This window comes from Panthera onca, chromosome A1 (assembly GCF_046562875.1).
Source record: "Panthera onca isolate mPanOnc1 chromosome A1, mPanOnc1 haplotype 2, whole genome shotgun sequence".
In the NCBI taxonomy this organism is placed as follows: Eukaryota; Metazoa; Chordata; class Mammalia; order Carnivora; family Felidae; genus Panthera; species Panthera onca.
The window spans coordinates 204,301,506-204,325,694 of NC_138339.1; the positions used below are offsets into that span (position 1 = coordinate 204,301,506).

The 24,189-nt window shown below is 34.5% G+C and overlaps 1 protein-coding gene across 6 annotated transcripts in view; it reads right to left on the reverse strand.

The window, feature by feature from the left end:
- The window catches only part of TDRD3 (tudor domain containing 3), a 166,456-nt gene that overhangs the window by 78,398 nt on the left and 63,869 nt on the right, over positions 1-24,189 (reverse strand). For all 6 annotated transcript variants that reach the window (XM_060637033.3, XM_060637034.3, XM_060637030.3 and 3 more), the window contains exons 3-5: positions 19,587-19,652; positions 5,513-5,673; positions 921-1,062 (exon numbers count right to left, since the gene is read on the reverse strand). In XM_060637033.3, the coding sequence (XP_060493016.3) occupies positions 921-1,062; positions 5,513-5,673; positions 19,587-19,652 (369 nt within the window). The remainder of the gene's footprint in view (positions 1-920; positions 1,063-5,512; positions 5,674-19,586; positions 19,653-24,189) is intronic.

A 24,189-nucleotide genomic window follows, 5' to 3' on the forward strand; every position in this document is an offset into this window, starting at 1 on the left:
GGAAGTTAAAAAGGTAAACTGGAACTAGGGCTAGACTATAAATAGTCTTGAATACCAAATTAAGACATTTGAAATAAAAGCAGGGTATGACATGTTCTGAGTGATACTGAAGGAAAATAGTCTTGCAGAAGTAAATAAAATAAATTAGAAGATGGAGGAAGGATATGTGGAGATACCATTGAAAAGGCTACTGCAGTAGTCCAGGTGTGAGATACAAAAGACGTAAACTAAAATAATCAAGTTGTGAATATTTAAAAAATTAAGAAATAAACTGAAAATAAAAAGACAAACTATTGCAAAAGCGATGGAACTGGAGAGCAAAGGGAAGGATAGGAGATCTGTCAGCAGTGGATCAACAGAATTGGTTGCTGGAAGCAAACTAGAGACACAACCCTTAGATAACCTATGACTAGAAGGATGAAGATATCGTTAACATAAATGGGAAAAACACCAACTAATGTGCCTAGGAAAACAAATACAGTAAGAATCTCTCCGTTATTGCGACACTTTATACAAACAACTTGCTTTCAGTTGTACATATGCGTGTTTGTAGCTGAGACAAATAGACATATGTTATATTCATATATATTCACAAATATTTGGTTTTTGCAGAATTACACACAAATACATTACACATAGTTTATAACAGGTATCTTGGGAATTTTGAAAAATTGTCAGTAAAGAATTACTTTTAAAAATATGTAATAAAATGTAGCAAATACTGAAAAATGACATCTTCTGAAGACAAACTATGCTAATCAAAGGTAGTTTTCTGTAAAGATCACTGTTTTCCGTTCTATTCAACTCTGACACAAAAGACTAATTTTACTTTTTACTGTGGGAAGATCTTAAAACCCAGAATACATTAAAAAGAGTAGAGTTTTTTAAAGTTCTAGCCATTTTTCTTAGTTTACACTTACTCTCTGTAACTCCCACTTCTCAATAAGGTGTTCTACTTCACCTCCAAGAACTGTGGTGTTTGAGTCATTCAAGAGCAGGAATCCATTTTTTATATCCACGATGCCTGAGAGCTTCACTTTAGTTCCAGGTGGCGTGTTCAGGCTAAATCAAGGAAAAAAGAAAAAGAGTTAAAATACATTGACACTCCTTCCCCAAAATGGAATTCAGTCCTGAACCTGGTCAAGTTCTTCAAAACACACTCATAGAGAAACTTTTTTTCAGGAGACTGGCTACATAGTCTCAAGCACTTAGGATGAATCAGAAAACCAGACTGAAATGGCTTAACATTGTTCACATTTTTTAAAGTTCAGGATATTCACCATGTGCTGATAGATGCAACAGCAAAATCAGTGAAAGTGTTGATATCATTGGTCTGTTTTGAAGAAAGATGGTTGTTAGAACAGCTATTAACAAGAAGGAATACAATATGTCTGTTTTTAAAGCCTCAAAGATCCTATACAGAGTGAGATATTATCTGATAAAAATTATTCTGAGGATCCCAAGCTCTGTCACTCTGTCATCCCACGTAACTTACAGAACAAAGAGTCATGAATAGCCTTGCCTAACCTAACCCTTAAGTAGAGAGTTCTGTGGTAGTAAGTATAGTAAACTAAAGACAATATTTATCAGCACAACTGAATACAGTGACACTAAGTGAAGACGTTTTTCCCAACTTCAGGTAAACGACAGATCCAGATTTTCATAATTCTGTATCATCATTTAGGGATTAAAAACAAAGTTCTAAGTACAGGGTACTGTACTCTTTACTTTAAAGAAACTACTATAATTACTGAATTATATCATTTACATAAAACTTATTTTTCAGGGTGCCTGGGTGGCTCAGTCGGTTAAGCGTCTGACTTTGGCTCAGGTCATGATCTCACAGTTCACCGGGCTCTGTGCTGACAGCTCAGGGCCTGGAGCCTGCTTTGGATTCTGTGTCTCCCTCTCTTTCTATGCACCTTCCCTGCTCATGCTCTGTCTCTTTCTCTCTCTCTCTCTCTCAAAAATAAACATTAAAAAAAAAAAACAAAAAACACTTATTTTCAAAACCATTTTTAGCCAATAATTTGTTACAAATTGGTAAAATTAGAAAATGTAATGAAAATGTAGAAACATAAATTAGCAGAAAAAAAACTACATAAGAACTTAAAAAACAACTGGATGCAAATTACAGGGACATTTAAGTTGTGGTACAATAATTTTAAACTAAAAGCTAATTTTAAAACAAAGGATAAACTAATTTTTGTATAAAATGACTGTACCTTTCTTAAACTTTCCTTAATAGGTTAAGAGGGAAAAACTGTCAAATTATTTGAAGATGGACTTACAATTTCATTAGGATAAATGATAAAAAGTCCCATTCACCACATTAAATGATAGCTCTAGTCCCAAAAAGGATAAATAGGTGCTAAAATTTTAATATAATTTTTACTACATCACCTTTAAGGCCCTAAGTAACTCTTATTCAGAGAGTACATTTTGGTTTAATTACTATTTTTATTGGCACCCCAAAGTGCTTTTACTCTCTTTTCAATACAATTTTTAAAAAGGCAAAACAAAATAAAAAACAAAAACAGTGAGAAGCATGTGTTTAAAAGTTCAAGCCATTCAGGAGGTAGGATAAAAAAATTGGAAAAAAAAAAAAAAAAAAAAAGCAAAAAAAAAGCACCCCAGAGAAATGCAATGTCCACTGGAGGAACCCAGTCGGTACCAGATCCCAGTGTATCTTCTCTAGTGAGTTATTCTCTTTTTGAGATAACCACTAACCACACTTACTTTGAAAAATGTCTTCAAATGTTCACATGTAAGAACAGTTCTGAAGACTATTGCTTTTACAGCCACAAAAGTAGACATACTACTTCAATGATGGGTCAATGAGCAAGTGGTAGTATTTATTTTCAATTGTCAAACTGCAATAAATTCAACAAAAGACAGAGGGCAACATAAGGGACCCTTCTCTCTGGATAATCTTGTGTTTTCATTTACCTCAGAGAAATACACAGCAGTAAAATCAGAGAAGGAGCCATTACATGGCAAGTCTTCCTGAGTCATCTGTGAACTCCCTTGTAGGGAGTTTGACTGAATTTGTCAAAAGAAGAGAGGCTGTCTTTCTCCAGAGAAACAGGAACCCCCCTACTCTTCAAAATGACAACATAATCACAAAATCAATAAAACCCAATTTATATATGAAAATCAATATTTCAGACAAACATAGATCTCCTAAGGAAGGAACTTCCTTTACCAGAGGCAGATACAGATTGAAGGGGGGAAAAAAGAAGAGAAATTAATGAGCATGGCATAGAAGGCCTCCACCTACCACATTTCTGCCTACATACTACCATCTCAAATCACGTAAGCTCTTCCAAATGGAACTTTTCACTCATTTGTTTTCAGGACACCATGTCTCTACATGTGCCATTCCTCCTCTCACCTGTCTCAAAACACCTATTCATATTTTAAATCTCATTTCTGGCTCCCCCAAGTAGAGTTAAATTTCTAGACTCCTACCTTTCAGTTGATATATACTTATTATAACTTGCCTGCCTATGTGCCTACCTCTTTAGCAGAGGAGCTACTGGAGGCAAAATCTAAACTTTTTTTTTTTTTTTACCTTTGTACCTCCACTCATTTAGGAGAGGAGTATGGTCTAGGAGTTTACATTAAGTGAAAAAGCTCACAAGACCCAGAACAGCAAACATGAGCATATAAAATGACATAGTAAATGCCCAATGAAAACTGCCACCTCATAAAATTGCTCAAATTGAACTAATGGGGACACTGAAGATAAAGTCCTTCTCAGTGCTTTTATCCATTCCAACAAGTATGACTCTAAAAGCCTTTCACAGAAACATGAGCAGAACAGTGAAACTGGACTCCCAACTCACAACCCTCACAAAAATTAACTCGAAATGCACCAAAGACTTAAACATGAAACCTGCTACCATAAAGCTCCTAGAAGAAAACGCAGGGAAGAAGCTTATCAGTAATGGTGTTGGCAATGAGTTTTTTGGAGAGGACACCCAAAGCACAAAAACAAAAGCAAAAAGCAACAAATGGGTTTGATAACTCAAAAGCTTCTACACAGCAAAAAAACAACAAAATGAAAAGACAACATACAGAATCAGAGATAATTTTTGCAAACTATATATTGGATGAGGGGTTAATATCCAAAATATATGAAGAACTCTGTCAACATAATAAAAAACAATCTGGTTAAAAAATGAGAACAGACATTTTTCCAAAGAAGACATCAAAATGACCAACAGTCATGTAAAACATGCTCAACATTACTATTCGTCAGGGAAATGCCAATCAAAACCACAAAGAGGTATCACCTCACACCTCTTAAAATGGTTATCATCAAGAACACAAAAGACAACAGATATTAGTGAGGATGTGGTGAAAAGCAAACTTTTATACATTGTTGGTAGAAATGTAAATTGGTCCAACCACTATGGAAAACAATATGGAGATTCCTCAAAAATTAAATTAGATCTACCATACAATCCAGCCATCCCACCTTTGGGTATACACCCGAAGGGAATGAAAACAGGATTTCGACCACAAATATGTACTCCCATGTCTATTGCAACATTATTCACAATCTGGAAACAACTAAAATGAATGGATAATAAAGATGTGGTACATATACACAATAAATATTATTCAGCATGAGAAAGGAGAATATTCTGCTATTTGCAACAACATGAGTGGACCTTGGACATATTATGCTAAGCAAGATAATTCAGACAGAGAAAGACTGTGTATCATTTACATGTAGAACCCAAATAAGTTATACCTGTAAGAAGAGAATAAAATAGTGGCCACCAGGGAATGGCAGAGAGGGATAAGATTAATGGCATTTAAGGGCACAAACTTGTAATGAGTAGTATATGAGCCACAGAAATCTGATATACAGTATAATGAACACAGACAATAGTATTATACTATAATTACGTATTGTAATAAATTCTGTTATGTTAGTAATCATAATATATAAGTGTATCAAAGTAACATGCTGTACAATTAAACTTACACAATGTTATACATCAACGTTATTCAAATAAAAATAAAAACTTCTCATAAAAATAGCCAAAAGAGGGATTTGGAAAATTGTTCCTTATGAAGTTACTTCTCCTCTCAGATAGTGGAGTGGCACATCTCTCTAGCTTCAATCATTTCTTAAGAAAGTTCATTCATCTATAAAACTAGGGTGATGGACACAGCTGTCAAAGAAGCAGCAGTAATACATTCAAAGAAATTCTGTTCGTTCTTAGAGATTTTTGAATGACCTAAAATTTACTGAAAAAAACTCTCCATACAAAACAACTTAATTTGTTTTTATAATTAACATTTAAGGAAGGAGGAAGTAAATCCATTCCTATTTTCCTATACAGATAAAGCAGAAATACAAACACTCGTTAATATCTTCTGAAAAATTGTAACATGAACTTAAGAGTTCATTTCTTCTTTCCAAAATGTGTAAAACAAAATCCATTTTGAATAGCTCCTTCAAACACTGTGAGAAATATACAAAATAAAGTTTCACCTTATTTTGGACATAAAACTAAATTCAACAGCAGTGCAACTTATATGACCATCAGTCATCTGCAAACGCAGCATTCTTGGTGCAGCCTGAGATTCCTCGTTGTCCTTTGGTGCAGAAACATTGCGAATTTTTTGAATTTGCAAAACACATGGACCTTCAAGCTGTCAAAACACAAAGGAATAAATATCACTTTCTAGCTATGGCTTTATTTTTCATTTATTGTGTTTCTCTTTTCCTTTATCATTTATAATAATTTCAATTAAATAAGGTCAAAAGTGAAATTATATTACATACATCAGAGTTTGGGGGAGACCCTTCAGAAGGGTCTCCTGAATTCACTAATTCTGAATTCATTTTTGGAAAGTAATGAGAAAACTTTAGGAAAACAAAGTTGTGTTTCTGGATTAAAGGTGTTTAGTGTTAATAGGTATTTTTAGTGTTATGTGCTCTAAATTATTCACATACACCTCCCCCATCTCCTCCCATGTACATTAAGGGACAATCTGAAATTAAAGCACTTGGTAATTTTTTAAGGGACAACGACTTTACAGCACCAGTTGGAAGGAATGTTTACTGTTTAAAAACATCAAGTTTAAAGTATACCCTCTTCTGGCATTAATGAAGAATACAAAATTCCAAAATTTAAACCATATAAAGTTCAAGAAGTGTAGACTATACCTGACTTATTTTTGCATTGCCTTTTAAAGTATATTTAAATCTAATGCCTGGCCACATTTCAAACACAAAAATAAAATTGATGGACTAACTGCTATTGAAAATTTTATATAATAAAATACTTATGAAATAATTGGGAAATGATGGTAAAATCTGCTTACATGCCAGAAAAATAACTTTACCATAAAGTGTTATTTTCCACATTATAAAATATTATACCTTCAAGCAGTATCATACCTACAAATGGGGAAAAAAAAGGCTACTTTTTTGTTACATAGTCTTTTAAGTAAAATCTGTGCACATTAATTTATATTTTCTGCAAAGAAAATGTGAAATGATTGACATTTACACTTAATTTCTCAAGTAAGCATGTCCCAAGTTAACAAATTTCTGCTTCATATTTACCAGTATTTTGCCTACAGAGGAATAATTTTGATATAAATTTAGTCCTAAAGAATATAATTAGAGACAAGAGACTAAAATTTCATCCAATTTTCAGTTATAAAAAATTCCAAGTTAAAACAAGTCCAAAACCCTTAACAAGTATAGATAAGCTGCTAATTCAGGATGAACTTTTTCTTCTGCTTTGTTAATGCCATTAAAATAAGGACATTTAAATTAAGCCATAGGCAGATTATTGTTATTATAATGTTCATCATTCTCTTTATTTTACTACTCTCAGTATTTTTTGCTTAGACATTGACATATATGTAGCTTGTGCTGTCCAATATGGTCCACCAACCACATGCAGCTATTTAAATTTATATTTAAATTAATGAAAATTAAAATAAATTTAAAATTAATTCTTGAGTCACATTAGCTATATTTCAAATGTTCTGCACATGGACAACACAGATATAAAGTATCCATATCACTACAAAAAGTTCTGTTGGACGATCAGAGATGATCTAGATTTAGGTGTTCCAAAGTGAGACTTATGCATCCAAGGGAGAGCATATCCGTTGAACTGTGAGAGTAAAACATTTGCTTCTATATAATTCTTAGTAAGAAAGAAATGGAACTTTCCTAGTATTTGTTATCCAGCCTGACAAGGGCACCCTGACTCGGTCCATAGGACATACAGATCACAATGCATCTTTATGGAACTGGGCAGTTCTACATCCCATGAGGGTTGAGAGAACACCTTTGCTTATTTTGTTTGTTTTCAATGTGTTGTAATAAATTGCCTCTTATTTGTATGCAGTTAAATGGATATATAGCTTATATTGCTCACTTTTAACCTCTAATACAAAACAGACAAGTAGCTTTAAGATTCTACCAAAGAAACAAAAATTGAAGATAATGCCAATGACACAAAAATTGGGTGGGAAAATGACCATTTTGTTGATCTCATACATCCTAGCTGACCATGGGAACAAAAAGCTGGGGAATAATCGGAAGTAACACGTGTCCCCAACTCCTAATATTTCCTAGCAAGCAACAAGCTTACTTATTTGTAAAAAAAAATTTTATGTTTGTTTATTTTTGAGAGAGAGAGAGACAGAACATCAGTGGGAAGGGCAGTGAGAGCCGGAGACACAGAATCAGAAGTGAGCCTCAGGCTCTGAACTGTCAGCAAAGAGCCCGACACCCAGCTCGAACGCATGAGCCATGAGATTACAACCTGACCCCAAGTTGGACGCTTAACCGACTGAGCCACCCAGGCGCCCCAAGTTTACTTATTTAATTACTCCAATTCCTGGCCTCTCTGGCCCTTTCAGTGGATTGAATAGTGGCCCCTCCAAAACATAAATCTACCAGAACTTGTAAATGTAACCTTATTTGGGAAAAAGGCCTTTGCAAGCATAACTGAGGTCAGGATCTAAAGATGAGACCATCCAGGGGTGCCTGGGTGTCTCAGTCGGTTAAGTGTCCGACTTCGGCTCAGGTCATGATGTCACGGTTCGTGAGTTCGAGCCCCATGTCAGGCTCTGTGCTGACAGCTCAGAACCTGGAACCTGCTTCGGATTGTGTGTCTCCCTCTCTCTCTGCCCCTCCCCCACTCGTGCTCTTTCTCTCTCAAAAATAAACATTAAAAAAAAAAATTTAAAGGTCAGACCATCCAGAATTAGGATGGGCTAGAAATCCAGTGATGAGTGTCCTTACAAGATAAGAGGAAATAAACACACAGTATAAATACACACAGCATAAATACACACAGAAAGATACGTGGTGTAAAGGCCATGTGGAGATGGAAGGAAAAATTGGAGGTTCACATCTATAAGGCAAGGAATGCCAAAGACTGCCCACAGCTACCAGTAGCTAGGAGAGAGGCGTGAAACAGATTTTCCCTTGGAGCTTCCAAAGGGACCAAAGTTGCTGACACTCTGATTTTAGACTTCTGGCCAACAGAACCATGAGAGAATACATGTCTGTGTTTCAGGTCACCAGGTTTGTGGTAATTTTTATAGGAACCTTAGAAAACTAATAACACCCCTTATAGAATGACTGACTTATCTGACGGGGAAGAAGATACTGTATATACTGGGCTCATCGTCAACTTTCTTTTTCTTGGGATCTAGTTAGGAGTCCTGAGGTGGGAGGTATTTACTCAGCATCTTCACTGGATTGGCACTATCATAAAGGAGTATTTAAGTCCTCCTGGTTTGTGGTTCAGTTAATAGGCCCGTTCGGGTCTTCCACTAAAACCACAACTTTCGAAGTAATTTTTATCAATTATAAAGTTGATATTTTGACCCACATCTCTCACTCTTTACTTCTCGACTGATTCAAAAGCTAAGTGGAAAAGGAGGTACTATTTATCAGACTCCTCTTAGAATCTCCTAAATTACACAGTCTTGTGATAATCACTTCTCAATATGAATCATCAAGCCTTAATATCAGTGATTACGTAATTCAGAAAGATTCTATAAGGAAGCCAGCAGGTAAAGATTCTTTTTCATTACTATGTTCACAATATTCAGTTTACTATACTCAGTAGCAGATAAAATACAGAAGTATGGGATCTAAATAAAACACAAATAGGAGAATAAAATGCTATATATAGTTCCTAACTTTAAACCCTGAAACTGAAATCATCTAAAGGCATCCACAAAACTGAATGAGATTTAGCCTCAGAATCTGTGTCCAACTAGTGTCAAGGGCAACTCTAAAGTGAAAAAAAGAAAAAAAACATACAAATTTCAAATGAAAGCAATAAAAAACAAAGATTAATCTTTGCCCAAGATTCCTTTAATGTCCGGTTTTCTCTTTTGCCTAAGTAATAAGGAACAAGTAAAAGAAATGACTGTGAAAAGTTTAAATAGGTAAGAAGAATTCATCATTGTCTCTCTAGGTAAAGATTTCTAATCATAATAAATGATATCAAGTATCTGCCAGAAATATTATCTGAGGCCCCCCAAAATTCACCCAGGCTTCATTCCTTTCTCTTTAAAGATGGACACCTCTGTAATCTGAACTCCTAACCAGTCATTTAAACTGATACGGAATACCAGATTTAAATGACTCCATCAGTTTACTGATCATAGTCAATAGCACTCTTGTTTATCAGTCTCTCTAAAGGCTGGATGACATGGAACGAGTTATCTAAGTCTGATCACACCTGGAAAAACTGCTGAAACTGTAATTTTTTAGGACTCTAGAAACCATTTAAGTTTGGACAGTTTATTTTACTTACTGTGAAATATCTGGTAGCCATTTCTTTGTATAATCATATCAATTTCCTTGAGAAATAAGTTTGCTCCATCAAAACCTAACAATGTTAGCATCGCATTATTGCAAAGTGAGTTAAAATTAACAGAATAAAGACAGTTCCATCCTCCAGAGTCCTTTTAAGTACTTAAAATCATAATTCATTTCATTTTTTATCACTACTTCCAAAGTTTCAATAAGATTTTCTTTTTTTTTTTTTCAACGTTTATTTATTTTTGGGACAGAGAGAGACAGAGCATGAACGGGGGAGGGACAGAGAGAGAGGGAGACACAGAATCGGAAACAGGCTCCAGGCTCTGAGCCATCAGCCCAGAGCCTGACGCGGGGCTCGAACTCACAGACCGTGAGATCGTGACCTGGCTGAAGTCAGACGCTTAACCGACTGCGCCACCCAGGCGCCCCAATAAGATTTTCTAGGGGTCATTTTTTTCCCCCTTCACTTTTATCTAGAGAAGTTTTTGGCTAGACTACTCACATCTCTACCTTAGGGTCCAAGCAACTGGGCAAATGATCCCAGAAAGCTGCCTTGAAAGAAGAAATAGTGGTTCTGCTTTACCTTCTTTAAAAGCCTGAAGGACAGGCTTTAAATAGCATTTACGATGCTCTCTTTCTTAACCTACTTCTTTGCCTTAAAATCATTAATATCTTAATACCATTTCAACAAATTTTATTTTAATAAACACAAGGGTAGGGCAGGAAAAGAGCACAGGGGATAAAAGTATGATTTGTCACACTCTGTACCATTATAAGGATAATATCAGACTCAAGAAACTAGAGTGAAAGACAACTTTTTATAATGTTAGAAATTTTAGAACATTCCTCACACCATCCATTCAGGCATGTACGGTAAGTCTCAATTTGGAGGGCATTTTCCTCCAGAGAATATCTATGTTTGCTTCTGGTAGTAATGACATTGCAGCTGAGAGAGCCTCAACTCCAGGCTAGTGAAAACGTAGCAAAATTAACCTTAGCCAAAACCTCAACTCACTGTAAATTAGTAGTACCCCCACTAGCTCCACATGTCCCTTCTAGAAGAAAGCACTGCTGACTCAGGCACCCAGGATTCCCATATAAAAAGATCAAGAAACATGAAGTCACAAGAAAATATCAAGAGACTCACAAAGAAACAAGCCACAAAGCATGAGAATCATAAAAAAATAATAATAATAAAGAAACAAATTTAAGTTTCTAAGGCCTGGAGAATTTGGAATTAATCAAAAACAGACTATAAAATAATAAGCCTGTCTAGAAAATTTACACAGAATAACATATTTTAAAATCACAAGATTAGAAAAAAATTGATAATTTCAAGAGTCACAAATGATGCAGATTAATGGTATCTCCCATATACTACTGAAGTTAAGATAAATCTGGCACAACCATTCTGAAAAATTATTTGGCATAATCTTATAAAGTCAAACATTTGCTTAGCTCTAGCACATAATAATTCAATCCCTGGTTATGTGTCCCAAAGAAACTCACATACATGCATCAGGAAAAATATATAAATTTGTTCCTAGAAGTAGTTCATCTATTATCAAAAGAAGAAGAAAAGCACCTAAATATCCATCAATAGAAGAATGAATAAGTAAACTGAGGTATATTTACACAGTTTATGTTACACAGAAGAGAAAACAAATGAATAATAGCCATGTGCAACACGGACACCTATTAGAAATACAACACTGAATGATGAAAGCAGACAATATGTTATCATTTTATAAAGCCTAAAAACAAAACCACAAATTGTTTAGGAATATTTTTAAAAGTCATGTAAAACTGAACTCCATTTCTTGGTGTGGGAGGGAGGAAGCACCAGGCACATAAAGGAGGCAGGGTGGCACTTTAATGTTCTAGCTCCTACATCAGGCTGAGGCTTCACAGGTACTCACATCATTATTAAGCTTTAAAACATATATGTTTGTACATATCAAATATTACCTTAAAATAGTTAAATAATGTACATGATATTCTGAAATTAAGACACTGTGTAGTCCACAGAAATGTCAGGAGAATGAAAGAACTAGGTCTGCCGCCTACCCAGCGGAAAAAACCACTCACAGTCAAACCACAGAACTGGTCTGGGGGCAGGGGTGTGTCAGTAAAAGAGTTCTGGGACGGGTGGGGGGGAGATGAGAAGCCTTAGTGATGGTGGCATTTGCCAGTGACTGATTTCAAGTACCAACTAGATGTCAATGAACTCTAAACTGGGAAGACAAGCTGATAATCGGCGTTTAGGAGCTGTTAAGGAGCTGGACCCTGCACATTGCAAGCATCACCCTACATGCCTCGTCCCTTCAGTCTCACCCACCCTGGACGCTTACCTCAGCACTTCTGCCGCTGTTACCCCAGAGACTCAGCCTTGCTGTAGCTTCTCCCGGCAGAGAGCATTTGCCACAGTTCCCGAGTAGTTGTGTGATTAATTAGCCCAAGACCAGAGCAGCTCACCTGACGAGTAGAGCTGAGGTATGTATGCATAGCATAGTTGCAAGGGAGGCTGGGGAAAAACTATTTCCAATTTTCTTCTTCTCCACCACCAAGACTCTAAAGATGGGAAATTCCTCCCCCCCCAACACAGGAAAAGAACTCAGGTTCTAGGAATCATAAACGTCCACTACACTTATCTTACCAGTCAAGATTTTGTCAAGCTCTATTTTTTACAGTTTGTACAATAAAATAGGTTTTTAATTGTTCAAAAGTTTGCTCCAACAAGGCATGGGCTGTCCTGTTAATCTCTGCATCCCTTGAACTTATTAGCACAAACACAATATTCAAAACTCCTTGATAAATAAAGTATTTCCTTGTGTTTTTACAATAATTTACCTCCAGATCTATAAAGTATGTTAGGATCACTGTGTATCTTAAATGAGAAAACTGAGAGCAGAGGGTAATGTACTCTGCCAGAGGTCACTCAGCTAGTAAGAGGCAGAATTAGAATTCAAATGTGGATCTGTCTTACACCAAAGTCTGTCATCTTTCTATTACATGTTCCAAAACTACAACATTTGTTACATAGAGAAGCATATATAGGTATAAAGGCCAACGGAAATGTTAATGCTTAAAAATGAATTCTGCTCAAAAGGAGTCAAGAAAATTAGGAGATACGTGGCATCTGAGTGAGGATTTGAAGAATAAACAGCAGTTTGGCTGGCCGGTGAGGGGAAGACATTGTGTTTACATGGCAATATGAAGGTGCTGTAGCAACAAAAGACACATTTTAAGAAAGTTCCAGTTACTGCATCTCTGCAGTAAAAAATCTTTTCTGTTTTCAGTGTTCTTCTGAAGACTACATAGATATTGGATGTAAATTACTTAACATAGTATCTGGGACAGAGTAGATTTTCAGTAAAGAGGAGAAGGTGGAGAAAAAGAAGAGTTTGCTGAAAATCAGGGTTCTCCTAGATAGGAAAGGAGCTCACACACACACACACAAAAAACCCAAAAAACAAGAGGAAAACAAGTCAAAAGCACTGATGAAAATAAAAATAGCTTTGCGAAGGTAGTCCCTCATCCTTATCTCAAAATTTTCAAGTGATATTCACATACAGCAAGAGTGTAAATGTAAGAAATAATAATAATGAGCAAAAAAAAAAACCCCTTTCTGAATCATAAATATGGTGATATTTACTAGAAGATCTAAAAGTTTCTACCTCTTAGAAATTTTAAAAACAGGATATTATAAAAGCCTGTTAAGTGAGAAATAGACATAATCTTGAATAGGTTTTCCCAAACTTGAGATCCCCTGCAAAAAGCATCAATTTATACATCAAAGTACAGCACAGAACATGATTTCTCTTACATTCAGAGCAATTACAGCAAATGAAACATGAGGAAAACATTGCAGGACTCCCAGTCCAAAGTAAACCTTCTACTAGTGTATCATTTCCCTATTTCCACACGTCTATCCTTCACCTGGTTAGCTTTTTGTTCTCTGGGAGAATTAGGAAAGAAAAAAAGTAAAGTGAACAGAGTACGTGGCTAATATATATTGTTTTATGCAGTTGTTTTTAAACTCCACAGTTCTATTAATAATTGCCAATGAGCACTTGTATTTATTTATTTATTTACTATGCTTTATTGCATAGTAAAATCAATGTTTCAGAGTAATCCACTGTTCTGAAAAAAAAACGTGTATGCTTAATTTTAATAACTCATTAGAAGGAACACTGACAAACTGTATTATTAGCACAGAATAAATTAACATACATGAAACATGATACAATTTTATTTAAATTAAAACTTAAAAACTTTTTTCAATTATTTTTCTTTTTAAAAACATCTAATTTTCTAGGCTACTGGTAAGAGTGCATTCACTTTGAATTTTAAGGCAGTGAAGCCATCTTGTGGTTGATGTTGGTATTGCTGAAGCTTTGAGACAGTCCATCCATTTGTAAAATCAGGTCTTTACCCACAGTTTCATGTTTAAAAAGGCATGTACAACCAGTCGTTTCTAAAACTTAGAAGAAAAAAATAAACGCAGACCTGAAAGCCTTTCCTTTTTAGGGTTCCACAATAATGCATAATGTCATCACATAGCTGGATGGGTAACAAAGCATTTTTACATTAACCTATATTTTATAATTCTATTTATATACTTTGGTTCAGAGGCGTAAACTATGAAAATGACTACTGTAAAACATTAAGCTTAAAAAATATTAAAAATACGAAACAGTTTTGTAGAAAGAATGGTTTTGCTTTTTCTTTTTTTTTAACTTTGTTCCATGATTTTTTAGACTATAACACTAGGTTCAAGACTTTATTTTTTTATTTATTTATTTTTTTAATATATGAAATTTATTGTCAAATTGGTTTCCATACAACACCCAGTGCTCATTCCAAAAGGTGCCCTCCTCAATACCCATCACCCACCCTCCCCTCCCTCCTACCCCCCATCAACCCTCAGTTTGTTCTCAGTTTTTAACAGTCTCTTATGCTTTGGCTCTCTCCCACTCTAACCTCTTTTTTTTTTTTTTTTCCTTCCCCTCCCCCATGGGCTTCTGTTACGTTTCTCAGGATCCACATAAGAGTGAAACCATATGGTATCTGTCTTTCTCTGTATGGCTTATTTCACTTAGCATCACACTCTCCAGTTCCATCCACGTTGCTACAAAGGGCCATATTTCGTTCTTTCTCATTGCCATGTAGTACTCCATTGTGTATATAAACCACAATTTCTTTATCCATTCATCAGTTGATGGACATTTAGGCTCTTTCCATAATTTGGCTATTGTTGAGAGTGCTGCTATAAACATTGGGGTACAAGTGCCCCTATGCATCAGTACTCCTGTATCCCTTGGATAAATTCCTAGCAGTGCTATTGCTGGGTCATAGGGTAGGTCTATTTTTAATTTTCTGAGGAACCTCCACACTGCTTTCCAGAGCGGCTGCACCAATTTGCATTCCCACCAACAGTGCAAGAGGGTTCCTTCACATCCTCTCCAGCATCTATAGTCTCCTGATTTGTTCATTTTGGCCACTCTGACTGGCGTGAGCTGATATCTGAGTATGGTTTTGATTTGTATTTCCCTGATAAGGAGCGACGTTGAACATCTTTTCATGTGCCTGTTGGCCATCCGGATGTCTTCTTTAGAGAAGTGTCTATTCATGTTTTCTGCCCATTTCTTCACTGGGTTATTTGTTTTTCGGGTGTGGAGTTTGGTGAGCTCTTTATAGATTTTGGATACTAGCCCTTTGTCTGATATGTCATTTGCAAATATCTTTTCCCATTCCGTTGGTTGCCTTTTAGTTTTGTTGGTTGTTTCCTTTGCTGTGCAGAAGCTTTTTATCTTCATAAGGTCCCAGTAATTCACTTTTGCTTTTAATTCCCTTGCCTTTGGGGATGTGTCGAGTAAGAGATTGCTACGGCTGAGGTCAGAGAGGTCCTTTCCTGCTTTCTCCTCTAGAGTTTTGATGGTTTCCTGTCTCACATTCAGGTCCTTTATCCATTTTGAGTTTATTTTTGTGAATGGTGTGAGAAAGTGGTCTAGTTTCAACCTTCTGCATGTTGCTGTCCAGTTCTCCCAGCACCATTTGTTAAAGAGACTGTCTTTTTTCCATTGGATGTTCTTTCCTGCTTTGTCAAAGATGAGTTGGCCATACGTTTGTGGGTCTAGTTCTGGGGTTTCTATTCTATTCCATTGGTCTATGTGTCTGTTATTGTGCCAATACCATGCTGTCTTGATGATGACAGCTTTGTAGTAGAGGCTAAAGTCTGGGATTGTGATGCCTCCTGCTTTGGTCTTCTTCTTCAAAATTACTTTGGCTATTCGGGGCCTTTTGTGGTTCCATATGAATTTTAGGATTGCTTGTTCTAGTTTCGAGAAGAATGCTGGTGCAATTTTGATTGGGATTGCATTGAATGTGTAGATAGCTTTGGGTAGTATTGACATTTTGACAATATTTATTCTTCCAATCCATGAGCAGGGAATGTCTTTCCATTTCTTTAAATCTTCTTCAATTACCTGCATAAGCTTTCTATAGTTTTCAGCATACAGATCTTTTACATCTTTGGTTAGATTTATTCCTAGGTATTTTATGCTTCTTGGTGCAATTGTGAATGGGATCAGTTTCTTTATTTGTCTTTCTGTTGCTTCATTGTTAGTGTATAAGAATGCAACTGATGGTTCAAGAATTTATATCTGAGAAATGCAAAGCCTACCATGAACCACTCAGTAAAGAAGTTGCAAAAGGTGGTTTCTCCACCACAGTTCCCTCTACTCTCACAATCTTTATGGCCTAAAGCTCAAACATGAACTGTTTATGGGAAGTTAAGCATATGCTTATAACTATGCAAATAGATGATCTATTTGGATGATCACTGGACAACCCAGCTCTTGTATTCATTCATTCCTTTTTTAATATAAAAGATGACTAAAAAATAGTATTATAACAAAATCCAACATGTCCAAAAAACAGATTATTTATTCAAATACTCTGTTTACTAAATATTGCCTACATCTTATGCACAGATTAAGACAATTTACAAATACTCTGCTTACTAACTATTGCCTATCTTATGCACAGATTAAAATAATTTATTTGGAATCTTTTTAAAATTTATTTTAAACATGAACTATGACAGACATAATTTAGTGACTGGAGCCATATCTTTATACGGATTCAGTCATCATTAACATGGTAAAATGCTGGTTAATAAAGCATTTCAATAAAGGCACAAATAAAGTAGTTTATACTGAGTTAGTACTATCTTAGAAAAAAGCACAAATAATTCATGTCAAAAAAATATTCCTTAAACATTTACTTAGCCTAAAAATAGTTACATATTTATACAACATATGGAGTTTTGAACAAAAGGCAAATAAAATGAGCAATTCCCTGTGGGTCAACTTCCAAAATTTCTATTAAAATTATTTTTCAAAACACCTTGACATATTAATACAGGTACTATGAAGAGAGATATTTTTAGTGCTAAAAATAGGTAATTAAAGGAAAAAAATATAACCAAAGGACAGAAAGGGATATCCAACACAATTCCTGTTTCATGTGTAAAGGGTTTATTTTAAATCTTCTCATTTTATGCATAACCTAAAGTCACATTAGTATTAAGAATATTTTAAAAGATAAAATTTGGTACAGAAAATTCTACATTTAAAGATTTTAAGGTGTTTTTCATTGTTGTTAGCTGCATTCAAAAGAAATCCTAAAGAGATCACTGGGCAAAAACTCTTTGAAGCAAGGATGCTCTGAGAAGGTAGAATAAGCAGACACAGGCCTCGTCAGCAACATCCCCACAAGCTTACAGCAGAGATGGGCTCTCAGAATCCCTGAAGACACATCAAGAACATGGAAAACAATAACCTAGAAAGCTTTGAAATGTTCTTAAATAAACTAATGTAAGGTATGCACAGACTGCTTTCATGTTAGTTACTTTACTGGTAAAGAACTGTTACACTCATCAGACCTACCTAAGATTGCTGCCTAATCTGGGGTTCTATAATCCAGAAGCTTGCTAAATATGCTTCCCAGACCAGCAGAATCGATATCCTATGGAAACTTGTCCAAAATACAAATTCTCATTGAACTATCCCAGTTCAACGGAATCAGAAAGTGTGGGGGGAGGGGGAAGGGGGGGGTTGGCAATCTACGTTTTATGCAGGCCTCACCGTGATTCTGGTGTACATTGAAGTCTGAGAACTACTACAACCAAAAAGAAGAGATGTACAGAAACCAGAGAGAACTCTGAGAACAATGAAGTTCAATGAAAAGTTTGTGACAGAATAACAGAGGAATCAAGATAAACTAGCTTTAGCAAAAATAAACCTGTGGCAATGACATTTACAAGTCCTCTATATGAAGAATTACTCCCAAGAGAAGGTAAGCAGATGTTCTCCATTTCCAAGGGAAGATAAAGAAGACATGAACTTTAAGTTGTAGCATAAGAACTTTAGATCAAAATATAATTAAAGTCTGCTGACACAGAGTGTTGTTAAACATTAAAATGAATTGCTGAGAGTTTATAGAACTTCTTCTCTGAGTATTTGTGTCAAAAACTAGATAAGATTATGAGGGAACTGAGTGGCTCAGTTGGCTGCGCATCTGACTTCGGCTCAGGTCACGATCTCACGGTTCGTGCGTTCAAGCCCCATGTCAGGCTCTGAGCTGTCAGTGCAGCTTTGGATTCAGTGACTCCTGCTCTCTCTCTCTGTCCCTCCCCCACCTGCTCACTCTCTGTCTCTCTCAAAAATAAACAAACATTAAGAAAAAAAATTTAGAAAAACTAGATAAGATTAGAAACTCTTATGGTTCTTTCCACCTAAACGATGACCATTATTTACATAAATGGATTAATATTTAGAAAATGTGAGAAACATGAGAGAAGTTGTTACATCATAGATCTTTTACAATTATCTAAAATTTAAAACATCTGATAACTATATTAAATATCTAAATGTTAAAACTATAAGACTATTTATTCAAACTCTAAACATAAACACTGAAAGTATTTATTTAAATTATAGATAATGATGTTCTTTAAAAGTTCAAAAAGTGACCAACAGCACATAAAATTCTTGGCTGACACAATTTACATGTATTTTCAAATAAAAAGAAGAAATTGAATATAAATAAATAAGAAGTAGAAGACTGAGTAGCTGGTACCTAAAAACTGTACCCCGGATTTTAAAAAGATCACTGAAAAAATTCATAACATGAATATATATGTATATATATTCTAAAATATCTAATTATATGATATATAACATATATTATATTATATTATATATATTATGCATTTATATATATGTGTGTATGTGTGTGTATGTGTGTGTGTGGTGCAAAATGACAGCAATAACCAAATGCATAGCTTTGACAAACTGCTTCTGATATCCTCTCACAATCTTATAATTTTATATAAATAAATTCATTAAATAAATATGGAAATAGGTAACTAAAATTAAAAGGTACAAAAGGGTCCTTGTCCTGAACTCCAGCAATATCTGGTAAGTCTCACATGTAAGTGTGCCATAATTATAATTCCTGAAACAGAAGTTTTTTTTAAATGTTGAAAAAGTCACCAAAAGTTTAAAAGTTCAAGTCAATTGATTTCCATTTGTATAGAAAGTTACTATGAGGATGACTCTATAATCTATTCACTTCTAAAATATTTTGCAGGTGCAGTCTTTACTGACAAAAAATAATTGCAATAATTTAGTAAATGTTCATATTTATTGTAGTTAGCATAATTTAGGAAGTTAACATTTTTCTTTACCTTTTCTACCTTTCCACCATTGATGTCACTGGGGAGGAATTTCTTGCCAATTGTTCTTAAGTCTGTCTAAAATAAAAATATTATTATTAAAATATAATTGTAGAGAAAAGTAAATCTAAATCTAATCTTACTCATAAACAAAGATGAAGTTACTTAAGGTTTATAGAATGAAATTTAAGTATCTTTTAGCTGATTATGAGATCTAGACATATAATCAATCTTTTCAAATAACATAGTCCCATACATATGTTGTTTAAAGTACACTGGTAAGTTGACTAGTAATGTTTAAGGACTTAATTCTGGTCGTATTCCTTTTGATAACTTTTTAACTTACTAAATTTTCTCTATTAAAACCTAACACTTGCTTTTATGTAAACTGTAGTCTTACTAAAAAACTTAATGCCCAAGCCCAAACCAAATGACTACTTTTAAATACATAAACAGAATATATTCTTGATAACTGAATCCTATGTGACCTTGCTATGCAGAGCCATGAAAACACATTATTCTACAAGCTGTGATACCCAAAACAAAGCTACATAACATACAAATATCCTAGGAAACAACACAACTGCAACAGCAAGAACAGTAAGATATTACTGTAGTAAAAGTATATTTCATTTGCTTAAATAAATTATAGAAATCTAAATTAGTGAAGAAATGACTAACTCTATGAAAGTGCAGAAGTACATATTTCTCAGCAAACCAAAGCAAAACATTGAAAGGAAAACATAAGGACTGACATAAACAAAGTTATAGCATTTCTGATATAAAAACAAAACTTCAACTGTACAATTCACATAAAAAGCAGAACCACAAAGGATACTGTCCTCTTTAGGAAGTGCAAACTAAAGGAATGGTAAGAAGTTTGCTCCGAGGAAAACTGTCAATACTCATGAAGGAGGCCTAATTATTTAAGCTAAGAAATTATCTTGGTGACTGGGAGTGTGCGGTTAGATTGCTAACCAAATTTATATTGTTTTGCTATTCCTTAAAATATAATAACAGTAGGTCGTCATCTCCTTAAGAGCAAAATAAAAGAAAACAGTGCATTTAATCACATAAATTGTTAAGGCAAAAATTCATGTTAGACTCAAGGGGAAAACACTAGATGATTAAAATTACTGTAATATAAAATGAATACATAGAGAGAAGTAGGGTAGTCTCCTTTGACCACCTACAATAATAGAACATCCTCTTATTGAAATATCAGTATGTGATCAGCTTAAGAAACGAGCATAAAATTACACAATCGGCCAGTCTTTTACCACCATAATTCATATTTTGTTTCCCAATGTAATGCAAGGGTTACTCCCAAGCTACAAACTCACCAAATGGAACTGTCAGGCAAACTAAGCCCCAAATCAAAACACTTGTGAAACAATGCATCAGCTTTATCATGTTTGTAGCCTCTAACCAATAACGGAGTGAAAAAATTATAAAGCATACCTCGAGTTGCAAGCTTTTTCATCTTGCAAATACTGAGTAACAGATGGGCAAAAACTATTTACATTAGCCTTCCCTATGTTAGGATTGTTTTGAAGATTAAATGTCAATATACGCAAAGCACTTAGTCAATAAACTGCAAAGAGTAAGCACTTAATGAATATTAGCTATCATGTTAATTTTAGTGAATATAAGACATGTACATTTTGCTATCATCTGAGTATGAATAATCATTAAGCCAGTAATACAACTAACAGTTCATAAAAATATAGGCATTATTTTGAAGTCATTCAAAGGCTAAAATATTTAAATGTGTATAAGAAACAGAATATATACAAATTTTATGATACATCATGGTCCCTCATTTCTGGCTTTTAGCAGTAATTACGAAATGTAACATAAACTAACATGAGAAGTAGAAATAAGCATGACACTAAAATCCTAAGCTTTGATTCACTACAAACTGTAATTAACTAATAGGACTGTGGACACTGTCACAAATTCTCTAAATTCAGGTAATTTACTTTTTTATGAAGTGGAAAAAATATCATGAATCCTATCTCACAAAGTTGTTATCAGGCTAAAAGGAGACAATATATTCAAAGTTTGCCTAACTTTTAAAGTGCTGTACACACATAATGAATATTATTTCATTATTCTTTTAGCAAGATGAAAATGACCTACCAAATCTTTAGGCATCCTAAAATCAAAGTCAATTTATAAATACTGCAAAGGCAATTTTCTGATTCAGATGCCATTATATCAGGATCAGTAGGACAAATGGGTCCAAAAATCCATTGATATTGTACATAAAAATTTATGCAGGAGAAATATTTAGCCTATAAATAGACATGCATGTGTGCACACATACAAAAGATTCTTGACTATTTATTGAGTGAGTTCAATGGAATATCTATCTGGCAAATCATTTTATATTGTATAGAATCTTAAAAGAAATTTTTAAAAATCTATTTTTAAATTTTTACCAATACATGGTATTCAGTAATTTAATACTGAGCTATCACTTAATTTACTTCTGAATAATTCAGGTATTTGATCCCCAAACTGCATGTTTGATTTCAATGTCATTTCTTAATATTCCTACTCCCCATTCTGTAGAGTAAAAACTTAAGAATCTTCCTTTTCAACATAAAAATCTATACAGAAATGAGTTATGTAGCTGCTCTTTTTAGAAGGGCCTGCTTTCACAAGGTTGGCCCTAGGCTAACCTCTGGGAACTATGTACTTGAACCGTCTCCTAACTGAAAATGTGGTTCACTGCCTAGACTATATATATTTGTATAAACAATGTGATTTATGGTGAATAGCTGTTTTTTGGAAGGAGGAGTCTAGAATTGTTTCATTTAGGCACAGAGTACTTTTGTAAGCAGTCCAATCAATGCCTTGGGTGCTGGTCTCCAGTGGACTTCCCTGAGCAGAAACACTGTCCAGTTATCCTTGCTTTGCAAAAGTTAGCATTATGCCACTTTGCTGTCACAAAAGACCTACGTGAGTTTTCACTAACTGAAAGAAATTTGAAGATTTTCATTTTACAGAAAAAGAAAAACAAAAATAGGGCTGTTTTATAGTAAGCCTTCATAGAACACAGAACACACCGCAAACAGTGAGAGGGCCACAGCTAAGCTCCTTCCCCAGGAACCACACTCAGCATCTCAGCATCAAGCCACAGTAGGTTTGAACTGTGTTGTATGCATCTGTGTTTTATCTTGATTTATTTTGTGCATCCTTTAGCAAGATATGCCCTATGGTGTCAGAAAAACCTAAGAGAGGTTACTTTTTAGGTCTGGGAATGCTCTAAAATCTTTCTACATAAATTAATGGTAATTGCTTCTTCACTTTACACCATTTTGGCTTATAAAATTTTCATAGGAATGCTCTACTTTTGGATAGCAGGGAAAACCTGCACATATATTACTGCATTTTCACTGCTGGACAAAGGAACAAGCTCAGTGTGCCCCCACACAGGAGGAGGGGGACATAAGAAAGCTGATGCATGGATTATTCTCCCAATATGTAATAAGTTATATGTAATAAGAATCAATAATACAAGCCTTTTTTAGCTACTGATCACTCAAAAGATGAAAAAATTCAATAGAAATGCCTGATTTTATTTAAAGATGATAAGTAAGGTTCAAAGTAGATTATCTGTCTGGTGTAGACCTCATCCTAATTAAAAGTATTTTTTTTTTTTCCTATTATGTGGCATGATAGCTTAGGCTGGAATTTTCAACCATATATTTCAGAGAAAATTATAAAAAAATTAATTCATAAAATAATGGTTATCATTACCTCTTATGTGCATAGGACAAATACTTCATCTTGATTTATTTTAAAGTTTTACAACTGAGCCTGGGTGACTCAGTCGGTTAAATGTCGGACTCTTGATCTCTTGAGGTCATGACCTCAGAGCTCATGAGATTGAGCCCCACGTGGGAGCCTCCTTAGGATTCTCTCTCTCCCACTCTCTCTGCCCCTCTCCCACTCATGCTCATGTGTCTGTGGGCTCACTCTCTCTCAAAATATATAAATAAGCTTTTAAAAAATAATAAAGCTTCACACCCAATTATAGATAGCTCATTGCTATTTATCTAAATATATAAGAAAAATAAGAAAAGCAGAGATTGTCACGAAATCTCTTCCTCATCATCTTTAGAAATTTTTTTCAATGAATAGAGGTCTTTCACTATTTTTTGAAAGTAGAATTCACTTATTAGGGTACAGGTCAAAAAAAAAGTGTATAGGGAATATTTCCCTTTGGAGTCATAGATAACATGTATAACTTCTAAAGCTTACTTTAAAAAATTTTATAGTCTATTATTAAAAACCTACATTCTCAGCTTAGAACAAAAAATGATCTTGTTAGTTTTATTGAATAAAATTTAAAGAAGTTGAAAATAAATGACAGAATTGAAACATAAATTTTATCTGTTTAAGTCCATTTAATTATATATAAATTTAAGTAATTTGAAAAGAAAAAGTTATACACAGTTATACATTTATTTTATCTTAAATGTTCTTATCAGTTGCTACCATTTCTGCTTCATGTTATACCTCTTTTGCAGTGATATGACGGATTCATCAGGCAGTAATTCTCTTATAAATTTAGTTGACTATGTATCATAATGTATAAATTTAA